This window comes from Pipra filicauda, unplaced genomic scaffold, assembly GCF_003945595.2.
Source record: "Pipra filicauda isolate LSUMZ 115617 unplaced genomic scaffold, ASM394559v2 scaffold13_size5146498_pilon, whole genome shotgun sequence".
NCBI classification, from domain to species: Eukaryota; Metazoa; Chordata; class Aves; order Passeriformes; family Pipridae; genus Pipra; species Pipra filicauda.
In genome coordinates, this window is record NW_024103874.1 from 1,730,034 (window position 1) to 1,745,324 (window position 15,291).

A 15,291-nucleotide genomic window follows, 5' to 3' on the forward strand; every position below is an offset into this window, starting at 1 on the left:
TTTCTTAGATAAGCAGCTGAAATTATCAATAAGCAATAACTTTACTGATACGTTAAAATCTTTTATCAGTACCAGAAAATATATTAGCATGCCCCTAACGTATATTAATTGCATGTTAACTGCACCTGCCTTGCACTGGGGGCACACACCTGCCAACTCAGCCAAGTAAAGCAGAGCTGAAGGCAAACACAGCAAGGCACACGCAGGGACGAAGGGGTGTCACAGCCAATGGACGTGGAGGGACCGGCCGTCCAGCTGAGCCTGTGCCAGCCCCAGTGGAGACAAATTCCCATTCCAGGAGCAACAAGGCAGTCCCATCCCACCCCAGCTGGGATTCACAGAATATGTTGACTTGGAAGGGACCCACAAGGATCATCGAGTCCAACCCTTAGCCCTGCACAGGCCCATCCCCAAGAGTCACACCATGTGTCTGAGAGTGTCATCCAAACCCTCCTGGAGCTCTGGCAGCCTTGGTGCTGTGCCCGCTGCCCTGGGGAGCCTGGTCAGTGCCCGACCACCCTCTGGGGGAAGAACCTTTTCCTGATATCCAACCTGGGTCCTGGCCCTGGTCCCCATAGAGCAGAGCTCAGTCTTGCCCTTCCTCTGCCCCTCTCGAGGAAGTTGTAACTGCAGTGAGGTCTCCCCTCAGTCTCCTCCAGTTGAACACACCAAGTGCCCTCAGACCCTCCTCACACGGCTTCCCCCCAAGGCCCTTCCCCATCTCCGTTTCTCTCCTTTGGATGCTCTCTAATAGCTCCAGCAGAAGCCAGGTGTGTACAACCCATCCTCTTTCCCGGCAGGGGCGACTACACTTTGTGGTGACACAAGGACTTGTTCGCAACAAAGAGCTCTTTTTACATCGCCTTGACACGCACGGAGCGCCCCAGGACCGGGACGGAGCGACCGAGGCAGCGATTCCCGGCCGTGACCCCGCACTGCCCCCTGCGGGCACCGCCGGGAACGGCCGCTCCCCAAATCCTCCCGCAGGAACATCCACGGCCTCGGCTCCTCTCCCCCACCTCCTCGGGGCACAGTTTCACCTCGCGGGGGAAACCTGGAAAGCAAGCTTCCCCTTCTTTCCCAAATAACTCAATTATCTGAGAACGCTGTTAGAGAATACTATAGAATACTTCAGTCTTATCTGTTTCATGACATGAATAATTCCTGTATATTTAGCAACTCCTCCAAAATTACTAAATTAAAATATTTAAAAAACTGGAATCTGTTCAGAATATGTATTGCTTTAAAAGATATTAATACACGCATACTTGCCTAAATATATGAATAATATAATTAAATCTTTGTAAAACATCAATCTGAATAATGACAAAAATATTTGTATTTGCATAGTTATGCAAATACTTAATCATGAAGAACAATCACCGTTTGCTGTTATAAAGCACGAGACCACGAGGAATGACTCCTGAAGAGGTCAAACCATTCTTTCTTGATTCCCAAAAGGATGCATTTCCAGCTTCTAACTACTGAAAAAATAATTTTGCAAGTTCAGATATAAATATATCTTTTATTACTACATTCATATTCCACTTCATGTAGTCTGATTCTTATATGTCGCTACAGAATGTGCCAGCTTTGTTATTAACAACTATTAAATGAATAATATATATTCATAAAATTCATCAAGTAATTTAAACAACTCTGCTGCTTAGATTTTATAACATCAATGGAAACAGCACAACAAGAATAAAGTGAACAATATTATTTAATCAATTATCATGGACAAAAGTATTCTTAAGTCCTGCTAAGAACAAATGAGCTTACTAAAACTTTACCACTGTGAAAACAGAAACAAACCAATAAATATGTACCGTTATAACTCAAATAACTGTAATGGAAAAACAAAGCCAGTGACAAATTTTGATGAATTCAAGCACTCTGACTTCTCAGTGTTTGCCAAAACACTACAAAACTGAACGAGGTTTCTGTCACCTAAATGGTAATTCCTGTCCATGTATTTTTCACAGAAATGCTTTTTCACAAAATTGTGTTTTAGCATCATGAATTCTATTAGAAGATAAAGTGTCTGCAGAAAGGAGGTTCAGTAAATGTTCCTTGCATTAAAAAATCACTGCCTTTCATGTGCTCACCCCAGCAAAGCATAAACCATCTGAAGTTCGTGCAGCTCTCAGTGATATAGAGCTACTGAGGCAGAACTTTGCCTCAGATCAATCTGTAATTCTGTGAGTAAGGCTGAAGAAAAATGAAATGCAAGGTGAAACAAACCTATCCATTTTTTAATAAATTACTCCGAAAATAGCTATTTTTTTCTCATTCTGTTATCACATTTATGCAATAAAACAGGCAAAGGTTCCCTATAATTTTCACACTTTGGCAGTGGTATTTAGGCTACACAGCAGAAATTGCAGCAAGAAGAAATATGAGCACAGAGAGGCTTCAACAGCTTTCAACCAGCACCTTTTCCAACTTTCTAACTGGAGGTAGTTCCACACTTTGAAATGGTCAGTTACAACCACTGAGAACAAGCAAGATCAGTCTGTTTGTGAGTTATTTGTCCATCATGTTGAGAATCCATTTCACAAATTGCTTCTGTTTTGTCTTCTCTCAGAGCTGCTGTTTCTATCCCATCTAAAACAGGAACAATCTCACTGGCACAATGTTCATTTTTCATCTTGGAATGATTTCAGGGCAACTTTGAGGAAAAAAAGAATTAAATATTGTGATGATTAACCAGAAAGACAAGTAAATCTTTCAATAAATTTAACAAATATGCAGTTTAATTTAGTGGAGAAAACACTGCCAATATGTACCAACATCTTTTACACTTTATTTGGGGAATGAATCTATCTTAGGTCAAATATTACATTACAAGCCACGTTACTGAGTATGGTATTCTCATCAGAGGAAAACTAAGCATTATTTAACCGGGAATTTAATTATCATATGCATCCTTTTTCTTTTTTATTAGCGAAAGCAAATCATTGACAACACCAGTCTCACAAGTTGTCTCTTGTAAAGCCACATATAGGATCCCACAGGCCCCTTCAAGTTGTGCAGGAAGTGGACACTGATACATAAAAACTTGCAAACATCAACTTGGGGGAAAAACCTTCTGAAACAGCACAGACATTTCTAATATTTGTGTGAGTCAATTTATGAACTGAGTATTTGCATGAAAAACATCTAAAAATACATTATCATAGCTCTAGAAAAATCAAGCTTTCAGATGAAGATATTTGCAAGATACCAAAAAGAAGCTGTTTCCATGTAGGAAAACATTAATAACAGCAAAATCTAATTACTGCAAAAACATAAACACTGCAGCTGTAACACTTCTCTCTAACCATACCATTACAGCCTCACCAGTGAAAACAGAAGTGTCAATGCTAATGTAAACTCAGCTGCTGATATATATTCATTAGATTCAGAAAAGCTCCAACATTTCTTCTCCTCACACTATGTCAGATTTTCTCTCAGTGTCACTGGCCACGAATCAGTGTAGATACAACCTGATACATCAAAAGGTAAGGTTTTGGGACACCTAGGCCAAAGATGTATCTGCATTCTTATCCATTACTCCATAAAAATCACCTGAGGAATCCTATCAAGGAGACTATTATGGCTTTCAAACACCATCTGGGAAGCACAGGGGCAAATGGGATATTCTGCTCAGGCAAAGCTACTTTTTGGCCATGGTGGCCCTGAAGGTGACCTTGGAAACGCACAACCAGCTCTCACCCTGCAACAGTGCAGAGACTGAAGTGACAGAATAAACACTCAGTGCTCCAGAGCTACCCACAAAGAGCAGCACTGAGTAATTATGGGTGATTTTCTGACTCTACAGATGTGCTGGACCAAGAGCTTCATAAATGGGCCTGCTCATCTTTGCAGTGTGAGAGAGGCCATTTAAATCAGTAACATTTGATTATTATTTGATCACTACCTGGTCCAAGTATGACAAAAAGGTGGTGAACAATTTCTTTATTAAGATGTACTAGACCTTTTGTGGTTAACAGGCAATCTGAGCCCTGAAAGCGAAAAGGTTTTAATCCGGTCTGTATTAAAGCAATGTCTTATAAATCATGAGCTCTCAAGAAATCTCACCAGGCCTCAGCTCAAGGATGGGTCTCATTCTCCTTTATAAAGGCAAAGGGAAATTGCAAAAGGGAAAAGAAAACCATATATGTAAGCACTGCTAAGTAGGGAGTTTAGGAACTCGTTTGGAGCAGGGGAACAGCCCAGAATGGGCACCTGAGCAATGACCCAATACAGATGACAAGAATTTCTGACACACAGAAAACCCTATTCTGAAGTATTCTTCCACTGTTAGCTTCACTATGAAACAGTAATTAAACAGCAGGGAAGACTCACTGCCTTAACCTTTTAGTCTTGAATCTAATTTGCATGATTAAATTCTAACTTACTTGCTGATTACCTTCTGACTTAACACGCTTGGGGTTCTCCTGGATTTTATTTTTCTCCTTGCTTCTTTTTCTGGGTGCAGCAGTTTCTGTCCTCCCCAATCCACAATTTTCAGCATGCTTACGCATATTTTTCTGTCAGCATAATGAAGAATAAATATATGAATCAGATATTAATCTATGTAAGCAACTTAACACACACAAAACAAATACGGCTCTGACAGACAAATTTTGGAATGCTAAGTGGAAGACTGACTTAGTTAACAACATTCATAAAACTCCTGAAGATTTTCCAGAATATGTATTAAAATTCTACTTTAAAGGAATGTTGCCATTCGGTGGGTATAAAATAAAATTTATAATTTTCTGGTTCCTGGATAAGCAATAAAGTTTTACATATAAAATCTGTCTGTGGAAAAAAGGTTACACTTACTTTAAAGTGTGCACAGTTAACTCAAAATGAGAAATATGCTCTCATTGCATATGGTTTTGAAGTGGGCAGGGACACCTTCCACTAGCCCAGGTTGCTCCAAGCCCTGTCCAACCTGGCCTTGGACACTTCCAGGGATGGGGCAGCCACAGCTTCTCTGGGCAGCCTGTGCCAGGGCCTCCCCACCCTCACAGTAGATTTTATTTTCTAATATCCAGTCTAAACCTACTGTCAGTTTAAGGCCATTCCCCCTTGTCCTGTCACTACATGCTCTTGTAAATAGTCCCTTGTGCCAATACAATCTGCAATACTTTCTAAAGGTAACTCCACTGAGATCCCTTAAAGGAAGTATCTTACCCTGCCCTTATCTATCTTTGCCCTTACCACATTTAGGGCATTCATAAACTGTGGGATTAACACAACAGTCCTGGTGCTTCCGAAAGGGAAGAGTGAGGAGCTGCTTCCATCAACAGCTTGTGCTGCAGCACGAGCAAGTGGAGGGCTTCTCACCAGTATGGGTTTGTTTATGTGCAATTCAGCACAAAAATATCTGTAACATTACTACCCAGCTCTGTGACACATGTACAAACAACTCTCACAGGCACCAGAAAAGTGTTAGGGTGTTGCACAGACTCCTTATTTATCCTCCACTGTGAGCAGATGCTGAAGAACACACTGGGATACTGCTCCCCCGTGGAGAAGGTCAGAGGTTTTCCTCCTAACTTTATTAAGGATTGCTGAGAAAATAACCAGACCAGAGTAATGATACATTCCACCATATCAAAGCCAAAGCTCTCCTAAATATCCTAAATGTACTCTTTAAAATTCAGCTTTCAGTTCAGACTGCATTCATTCTGCGTCACTGCTGAAAATCACATTTCAGGCTCAAATGCTGTATTTTGTTCTTATCAGGACATCACCAAAAGTGATTGCTCTTACTTGATACTTCTAAGCAGTTCATGTACAAAAGATTTATCAAGAATACTTTTCTTGATAAAAAGATTTCATTTTCACTGTTTATTTGTGAACAATTTATCCTGGAAATAAATATAACTACGCTATTTCAGTCAGACCGCAGGCACAAAAGCTTTTATTCTCTTCAGGTAAATATAACCCCAAAGCCAACCACACCTTGCCAAACCACCAACTGAGTAAGCAGTATTTTCTCAGGGAATTTAAATACCTGATTACACGTGTAGCTGCACTGAGCACATTTGAATCCTTTTCCTCCTCTGTGAGTCTTCTTGTGCTGAAGAAAAGCGTAGCGTTCGTGAAAAACTGCCTCACAGGCACTGCACTTAATGGCCTCCTCCATGTAGGAGTGAAGATTTCGCAAGTGGACACCTGAACAGTTTTCCAAAACAATTCATTTTAACAGCAAGCTTTTGATTTCCACCATTTGGACTAAAAGAAGGACTGTTTACATCCCTGAGTAATGCAAACACAAAAGAACCTTCAGTGCTCTCTCCAGTAAAATAGCCAAATCAGTTTAAGACAACTAAAGTTGCAGCAAGGTGGTGTAACTTTCCATAGAAATCAATCCTGTTGATTTCAATGAAAATTGCTTAACAAACCACTTTCAAAAATTCCAGTAACCCCCTGCATTAGTCTGTATGCAACAATTCATTGAAAAATGTTACCCAAAGTAGTATTTACAATATAAAAGTGAACACTGCAAAAATACATGAAGAAATGGTATGTATGTAAATAATAATTCCACTTCTACCTTCAAATATTTACCGTATTTCAGTTGGATCTTTATTTGAAAACATAAATAGATTCTAAAGGCATTTTGTATGCTTAAGTATTTCTTTGATATATAGCTTTTTCATATATTTCTGGAAACTTAAAATTTTATACAGGTTTTGTAGTTACTCGTCAGCTCTATTGCCTCAAACATTTCTTACGGAAAGACAGAAGGTCACAGTGCCACAGGTATTGAGCTAAAGAAAAAGCTAAATATCTTTGCTACTTTACATTTTAAACAAATTAAAACATCAACCACAAGATGTCACCACATCTCCTTGCAGGAGGAACTTACCTGTAAAACATAAATACATTTTCCACAGAAATATTTTGTGATCGTATGAAGTCAAATATAACATATCTGGTGAAATTTTACCTTTACTCATCTCTAAGTTTCATTTTCAGTTTTTTCCTTCAAACTCACCCAAATCGCTTTTTCGGGAAATAAGGGTACTGCAGTGTGGACACTGGTGTTTTGGGACGTTTTCTCCGTGCTTCTGTAACATATGGATTTTCATGGTACCGCTTTGAGTGAATCTGGCCCGGCAAACACAACATTCATAGCGTTTTTCTCCTATTAAAAAGAAATTAAAATAACATGTGCTTAGAAGGTCTAGTCATTTGATACAAGTGCAAATTCCCACAGACCTCAACATGTTCTAACAGCAACAGTCTCCACACCGACCAAAAGTTACTATTAGTTGACAATGCACAAATGGCTAAATAACTTTCCCTAAGTTTGGACAACTGATTACAACACAAAATTTGGGCTTCCAGAATCTACAAGTCAAAATTGTCTCAAGATATGAACCAATGAGGGATAAGTGGGGATATTTGGAAGATTTGATTCAAACCACACTGTCACACTCTGAAACAAACTAAAGCATCGACTATAAGACACATTATATATCATAACTGAGCTAAGTTAAACCCTGAAATACAGGATAGGTACCAACTGCCTTCTCAGAAGACTTGCACATTACAGAGCTGTGACTGGAACACACTGCTTTCAATGTTTAAGCAATTTAATCCTTTTGACCAAATTAGTTGCTACCAGTCTGGGGCCACAGAAATGTCCATGTTTTGAACAGACATTTAAAAATCTCCCATCAGACACACTCCATATAAAATCAAATAATCGAGAAATAAAAGTGACAACTTGATCCACAGAAAACAACAGCACATAAAGGAAATATTTTCCTAATATAAAAGAAGTTCAGGAAGAGCAGCAAGACTAACTAATAGCTAGATCTCCAATAGCCAAATCCAGAACATTTAAAGAGAACATGTTTTTCACACGTTTTTACTCAAAATCACAAATTAAAAAAGGACTAATTTAGAGTCTGAAATGATATCATTCTAACCCTATGAATGCTAAGGGCCTAAGGCCATAGACTTGATCATTCCAGAGTCCTACCTGTATGAGTTAACATGTGCCTTTTCAGTTTATAGGCATCTTTGCTGGCATAACTGCAAAGGTCACAGGGATAGGGACGCTCTCCTGTGTGGGAACGAATGTGTCGTCTCATTTTGCTGGCCTAACATAAAAATCAGAGATTTGCTAAAGCAACACCTACATTAGAGACATAATCAATTAAAATATAAGAAATTTTACATAATACACCCATTGCAATTTAAAATATTGCAATTTAAAATATTGCATTAATCCCAAAATTAGCGCTCTCACATCCATATTCCTCCCCGTTTTTCCTGCACAATCAGCCTGCTGTGGTTTTGGGCAACACTTTACTCTTTCCCAGATGGTCTTATTTCCATGTTTAGTGTCCACATTAGAAGAAATTTTATAGTAAGAACATAAAAGCTAGCATTTTATAAAGAGGATACCTACTACTCTCACACTACTTGGACATACCAAACATAAAATTCTTTGAAAATACTCAGGAAAATAAATGAAAGACCAAACTCATTAACCAAAGTCTATTCACCTTCAAGTCCCAATGCTGCAAAGTTTATTTCATTCTACTTTGTTCTACTGTTCTGATCTGTTCTACATAAATATTGTAGGTATGCAAATGGGAGTTACCAAATGTTCAATTCCTCCATTTATAAACATATTTAAGGAATTCACTGACAGATCCATTCAAATCTACAACACTATTCAAATAAAATTAAACATGACTGCCAACCTTTGCTATACAAAAATCAAACAATTTGCATGGCAGTACTACAGAGCTCCTTCTGCTTTCCTCATTCAGGTAAAGCTCACAGGAATGAGAGTTCTGGAAGAGTAATGAGTGCTGAATAGTTCCTTATTGAAACAAGAGAAAGAATAGAATAATTTAAAATAAACTGTCAGGGTTTTTAAAGAAGCAAGCTATCCAAAATCTATTTAATAAGGTAAGGTGCATGGAATAAAGCTAAGGCTTGCTTATACCTTCAGATCTGGACACAGCACATAAAAAATTCAGACAGTGAATATCCACTAAACTGTGACAGTGATTCAATCAGAGCTGACTGTGATTCAATCACAGGTGCATTTCTGAAAGCCTGTTTTTAACAAGTGAACCCTTAAGCAGACTCTTCGTTTTTTTATTTCTTGATTAAGAAAATTTCAGTTCTGAAAAGAAAACCAAACATCATCAAGTATATAAACACAACATATGACCTTTATTTTAGACATCAGCTAGTATTGCCCCACATGAAGTGTAAAGGAAGAGGATCAAATTCACACAAACACATTGTCTGGCAGCAGTTTCAGCATAATAAAAATGTCCTCAAACTGGTTTTAAAAAGCTAAATGATTGTACTTACTTCTACACTGGAGTATTCACATATCGTGCACTTGAAAGGTTTTTCTAAGGTGTGTTTGTACCGCCTGTGTCGTGAAAGCTCACCCCTGGTCACAAATGCTGTATCACAGTCACTGCACTTATAGGGTTTGGTCCCTGCAAGAACACAACATTAGAATTTTATTTAACACCAATATTCACAATTTTTTAATAGAACCTTTCCTGATTTTCTGATTTTTTATACACAAGAAATCATAGAATGGTTTGGGATGGAAGGGACCTTAAAGACCATCTTGTACCAAATGCCCTCCACTAGACCAGGTTGCCCAATGCCCCACCCAACCTGACTTTGAACATTTCAAGGGATGGGGCATCCACAGGTTCTCTGAACAACGTGCTCCAGTGTCTCACCCTTCTCATAGTAAAGAATTTCTTCAATATATATGTACAATATAAGTTTATAATAAACACAATTTATCACTTTGCTTCATATGTTTATACAGCAAAACGAAAACATCACAGAACATTCTACTATGCATATAGGAATCAGGCACAACTGAAGTCATACTCACTTGCCAAAAATTTTTAGAATGGTATTTAATAAAATAAACAAACACATACACAGAGAGTTACTAACAACAGACAACGTCTTTTCAGCATGGAACACCAAACAAAATCAGAGAATCTTCCGAGTACAAAATGATCACAGCTCTAAGGCAAAGTCATTTGCCTGTTAATTCAGTTTTGCAGACAGTGTGTAAAATGAAGTATTTTCGAGCATTAGACACCTGTATGTGTGTTCACATGGTTGTGCAGGAGCGTTGCTGTACGAAAAGCCTTCGGGCAGAGGTGACACAAGTAACGTTTCTCATCAGAATGGGTTCTCAAGTGACGCTTCAGATTTGACAATCTGGCTGAGGTGAATGAACAGAAACAACAGCTGAAACCTTCTTTTTCTCCTGTTGGAACAAAGACATATTTAGACTGTACAAGCCACAAAATAATGACTTTACATTTTCAAAAAATACCAAAATACCAATTTCAACAGAGTCCCTCTACTTTAGGTAAAAATACTTCATACTTCTACATCAAAGGACTTTGTTAAGACTTGAGTGATTTGCCCCAAAAACAGTGCTATACGTTAGTGATACAGTTTAGAATCTAATCTCAGGAAACCTAACTCCTAACCTAGCTCTCACCTCCAAGACAGGATGAGACTTCTTCTCTCAATATCATCATTAAGACATGGTTCATCAAGGCACTTACAACCTGTGCAACACACTTCTTGAGGGCAACTGTGTAATTAGTACTAAGGAAGCTTATTCAAAGATTTGGAAATGGCAGCTTAAGCTATTCTCAGCTTTCTGGTAGTCCTGAATCTGTAAAGTGTATATAAAAAAATCATGATGTAAAAGCCTCTTTAGAATTACTAGTTGAATTTGAGGGAAAAAAAAAAAGAATCAATTGCTTGAAGAAGTCATAGAATAAAGTTCATGGCACAACAGAAATTAATTTTTTTTGAGAGTAACAAGATTAAATGCACAACACTTTCAGTTATGAAGAAGATTTGAAACTGTGAAATGGCAAATACGTCATATTTGAGGAGTCTTTCCAGAACAGTTGTCTCAGCTCCCAAGTGCACTCTCTGTAATGTTTTTCATGCTGAGACCAAAATGCATTTCATACAATGCTTTATACCACACAGAGATGTGCAGATGACACTTCAGTAACAGCAAACAAAACCACTTTATTGTCATTTATCCATTGTGGATTCATGCCCACACAAAAGAACATTGTTAGCTTTGTTAAAGCTGCTCAAATGTGCTTCCTATAAGGGCTGTAACTAAAACATGGGACATTAACAATTTGTACAATTTCCATAAACAACCTCAGCCAAGATACCTTAACATCCAGATGCTACAACACACACGTTTACAGACTCAACATCACTGATGTCATCCAACTTTTCCAGCACACACACACAGTTTCTAGGGAAACAGATGCTTATCTTTTCCCTTCCAAGTCAGTCCTTAACTTCTGCAACGTACGTTCACATTTCTAAAACTTTAAATCAGCCATTTTCTGTCACTTTTATTTAGGTTCTGGGAAAGGCTTTGCTGACAGGTATTGTTTGATACTTGCCGACCACCCTCTGCCAGCAACGTGGAACAATTCTAAGCTCATCCATAAACCCTCAAAAAAGCTCATTTTCAAGCTGAATGAGTGAATTAAGAGACTAAATAAATTACTAGGTTTATTCAAAGGCATTTATACAATATTAACTTTGAAATCTCCCTGGAGGTTTCACATACCACATACTGTTCAAAAGACCATTAATTTCTAAATGCCATCCAAAATGTCTCTCCTGACATCAGCCTGAACAAGATCTTCTAACGCTTAAGGCTGAAAGGTATTTTTTCTTCTTCCAAATTTCCACAGAATGTTAAGACTTAACCTAACCTAAACTCAACAATTACCACTGTATTTAATATAAAATTTCAGCCTCACTTCAAAATCTCACCAAACATACATTATCTAAAAATGAACTACAAACATTGTTAACGTTTTACCTTTTTTCTGACGTGGTGCACAAGCCTGAAATTTTAGATTCTTGGAATTTTTTACAACTGTTTGTTCTGATGCAGTTGCATATTCCTGCTCTTTACTTTCATTACACAACTCTGACAAATTTTCACTGGCTTTGCAGCTTTGGCTCTTTTTTTCCCCAACTGTGGAAAAAAGTTTCTTTCCTTCCCCCTCTTCAGATGGGCTCAGCTGCTGGATGTTATTTTCAAACGCAATGGCATCATTATCTCTGTCAATCTAATTTAAAAAAGAAAATGTTTTACAACTTTCTCAATCAACGGCAGTCACTAGTGGCAAATCAACTGAGCAGTCAACAAAAGACAAGCTACTAATTCATCTTGATTTTCAGGCTTAAATGTGATGGACAAAACTGCAACAAAAAATTTGCATTTAGCATACAAGAGTTTAACTGGGAAGTGAAAAATTACTAAAATTGAGCCCTACCTCTTCAAAATTTTATGTAAAATTTCAGAGTGTCATGTAAAGATTACTGAGAACACAAACCCCTGTATCTTAATTTTTCAAAAAGATTTTAAATTCCACTTTAGTACATCTACCTTTTAAAAGAAAACAAGAAGTATGCTCTCAGTTTTTTATCAAATATAGGACTTCTGCAGCCTAATTGTAATGCTTTCTTTGTCATAAGGCAATTACAGGGTTGTGATATGTCTTGCATTAGCTAAATTAAATATGACCTACCTCAGAACTTATCTAGTGCTGCATGAATTTTAAAAGAATAAAAATAATATTTTATTATAAAACCAACAGTTGGAACAGAATAAATAGCAGTGTTTGCATGTCCTTTTAATAAAATTAATTTCAAATGAAACCCTATTACACACCCAGCTTTAACAACGACACTGCAGTATTGAACTAACTGAATTATAGAGAAGGGAAACTGTGTAATGCTACTTAAGAGATCGAGGCTGTCAAACCAAATAGTACCAAACTGGTGCACTGAATTAAAAACTTGTCTGAATTTCAACAAGTTAGTTATCTAGTCTAAAGGTTTAGCTTGTCTTTTAAAAAATGGGATGAGATTATAAAAAGCTGTACAAAGGACTGGACACTTAGAACCGGATCGGTGTGATAGTAGGAGTTAACAGGTAACATATCTTCACTTGTACCTCCATCCGGAGCCTGTCTACTGGTTTCTCAGTTGCCTTGCTTTCTGAACTCTTTTCTTGCCCTTCCTCTTGCAGAACATGAATCTGTGCCAGCTCTAGGTCATAGAACACGCAGATCCCTTCCCGCAGGGTGAGAGCCATGCCCTGGGACACGCTGTGCACCACGGCCTGTCCCTGCCCCGGCAGCACCACTGCCCCGGCCAGCGCTGCCATGGGCAGGGGCCTGCCGGGCTCCCTCCTCCTCCTCCTCCGCCCTCACACACTCTGCGAGCAGGGCCCGTGTTGTTCACCCTCCTGAGGAGACAGGCACCGCTCTGGGGGACAGGAGCCCCCGCCCGCACTCGGGCCACTGCCACCGCTGCGCTCCTTCGCTCGGCTTTGCCCGGCCCCACCACGCTCTTCTGTGCTGCCGTCCGTGGTTTCACCGCAGCCCTAAGGCCTCGCACGGTGCTGAGCGAACCTGTTCGAAAGGCAACGTTAAACACGAGGGCAAACCACGGGCGTTCGGGACAAGCCCCCGCTCTGCCTCGCACAGCAGCCCCCGCACGCTGCCCGTCCCGCTCCCCGCCTCTCGCAGCCTCCGGCCGGCTCTCGCCCCTCAGCCTCTGCCGCTCCTCGTCCGGAGGAGAGGAGCTCCCCCGCCACAAGGCACCTCACGGCCCGCCGCGGGCGGTCCCCCCTCCGCCCTCCACCCCCACAACGGAGAAGAGGCTCAGCGGCCCGTTGAGCACCTCAGCATGGCGGCCCTGCCCTCCCTGCGCCGCTCCCTCAGCTGCAGGGGGAAGCCCACCTGTGGGCAGCTGCTCCCGTGTGAGACAGCTGGTTCTCACCTCTAATTCTTCAGGAGGCACAAAGCCCTGAAGTGGGTGCACCAGCAGAGCTTTGCCCGTCTGTGCATGGGGTGCCCAGTGCTCAGCAAAGAGCCCGTCCCCTCACAGTGAGAGCACAGCAGGGCCTGTAGGAGCAGCTGCCATTTTGCCACCCTCGAGCTCTAAATGAAGATCTCTCCGTCTTAATTGCAGGCCCTTAACCTCCTGCTCCCACTTGGCTGGAGACCACGGGGCTGAGCTCAGCTGGTTTCCCCACTTGCAAAATCTCTGGAGTACTTCCCATGTCTCCCTGACGGAAACCCTTCAGCCGGGTGCCGTGGAGCTGAGTGGTGCTGAAGGGCTGCCTGACGCTGCTGCGGCGGCGGCTCCCACCCAGGAGCTGAAGTGTTGTACAAAACTGGCTCAAGTGGGCTTGCAGAGCCAGTGGAGCGATATATAAGCATCATTACACTGTACTTTAGGCCAGGATTGGGTATTCAATGAGAGCAAGTTCAAAAGAGTTCTCCAGAGGTGTTGTAAAAATGTCTTTGAGGTAAACTTGGGCGATTTGAGAGACTTAACGTTGAATCTTGCATACCCTTCTAGACTAGTGATTTCCAACCATCAAGTGTTTTATGAGGCCCACTTACTATGAATACTCTATTACAGTGCAAAGGACAGATTTGGAGCTTTACCTCTAAATATTAGCTCAGTGTGTTGCAGGTGCACGCATTGTAGTACATTACAAAGGGACTGCAGCCCAGTGTGGTCCAGATCCTGTTAAACTGAATTACTGAACACTAGTCAAAGCCCCAAACCCACTGATGGCATTTCTTGCCTGTGGAAGTAACACAGTAAAACTGGCATTTGTGAAATATCCATAGCACAAAAGGAGCACACCCCATGGCCTTTCAAGCTGTACCCTCAGATGAGGTGGGGTCATGCCCAAAGCCATTATATTTTGTGTTTCTGAGCACAGTTAACACCACTGGGTACCTAGGAACCACACATTCCCTTTTCCATGGAATTTTTCAGGCTTATTATTCCTATTTCTGTGTGGTAGGTACCTGGGATAGCAGGGCTATATAGCACCATTGGAGAAGCTGGTGAGTCTGATTCCTGCAAAGGATGTAGCTGTGAAAAGTACATTAGTGGGTCCACTGTAATTAGTTGTAAGAATGAAAAATTAAACTCTTCACATCTTGAAAAAGCATGATTTTAGATCATTGGACCTTATCCTCAGAGAGAGCAACTGAAAATCCCATAAATATCCTTGACAACAACTACTCCTATCCACTGCAGAATCTTAAATGCAAAAATAATATCAAATTTTTTACATTTAACATCAGCAAGTTAGTCATAACTATTCTGCTACTTGTAATCAACAAAATTCCAAAGCAATTATTTGAGGTTGAATATGTGTTCCAGCAATGTAGGGCTGAT

At 40.2% G+C, this 15,291-nt stretch overlaps 1 protein-coding gene across 5 annotated transcripts; it reads right to left on the reverse strand.

The window, feature by feature from the left end:
- Window positions 1–1,496: 1,496 nt before the first annotated feature.
- CTCFL (CCCTC-binding factor like) lies at window positions 1,497–14,593 on the reverse strand. Of its 5 annotated transcripts, XM_039378513.1 has the most exons (10): window positions 13,870–14,593; window positions 13,040–13,499; window positions 11,897–12,149; window positions 10,115–10,285; window positions 9,349–9,482; window positions 7,994–8,114; window positions 7,001–7,150; window positions 6,014–6,174; window positions 4,415–4,535; window positions 1,497–2,671 (listed from the first exon to the last, which is right to left on the reverse strand). In XM_039378513.1, the coding sequence occupies exons 2-10, from the start codon at window positions 13,250–13,252 to the stop codon at window positions 2,640–2,642; spliced, it is 1,356 nt and encodes a 451-aa protein (XP_039234447.1). In that variant the 5' UTR covers window positions 13,253–13,499; window positions 13,870–14,593; the 3' UTR covers window positions 1,497–2,639. The 5 variants fall into 5 exon arrangements, with proteins under 5 accessions (XP_039234447.1, XP_039234448.1, XP_027566309.1 ...); XM_039378514.1 differs by lacking the exon at window positions 13,870–14,593 and having other exon boundaries at window positions 10,115–10,240; window positions 13,040–13,679; XM_027710508.2 differs by lacking the exon at window positions 13,870–14,593 and having other exon boundaries at window positions 13,040–13,678.
- Between the last annotated feature and the right edge of the window lie 698 nt (window positions 14,594–15,291).

Coding starts and splice junctions, on each gene's coding strand:
- CTCFL (XM_039378513.1), bottom strand. CDS start 13,252: ATGGCAGCGCTGGCCGGGGCAGTGGTGCTGCCGGGGCAGGGACAGGCC. Junction 9,483..10,114: donor CCATGTGAACACACATACAG/GTGTCTAATGCT, acceptor GTGTTCTTGCAG/GGACCAAACCCTATAAGTGC. Junction 4,536..6,013: donor GCAGCTACACGTGTAATCAG/GTATTTAAATTC, acceptor TTATGCTGACAG/AAAAATATGCGTAAGCATGC.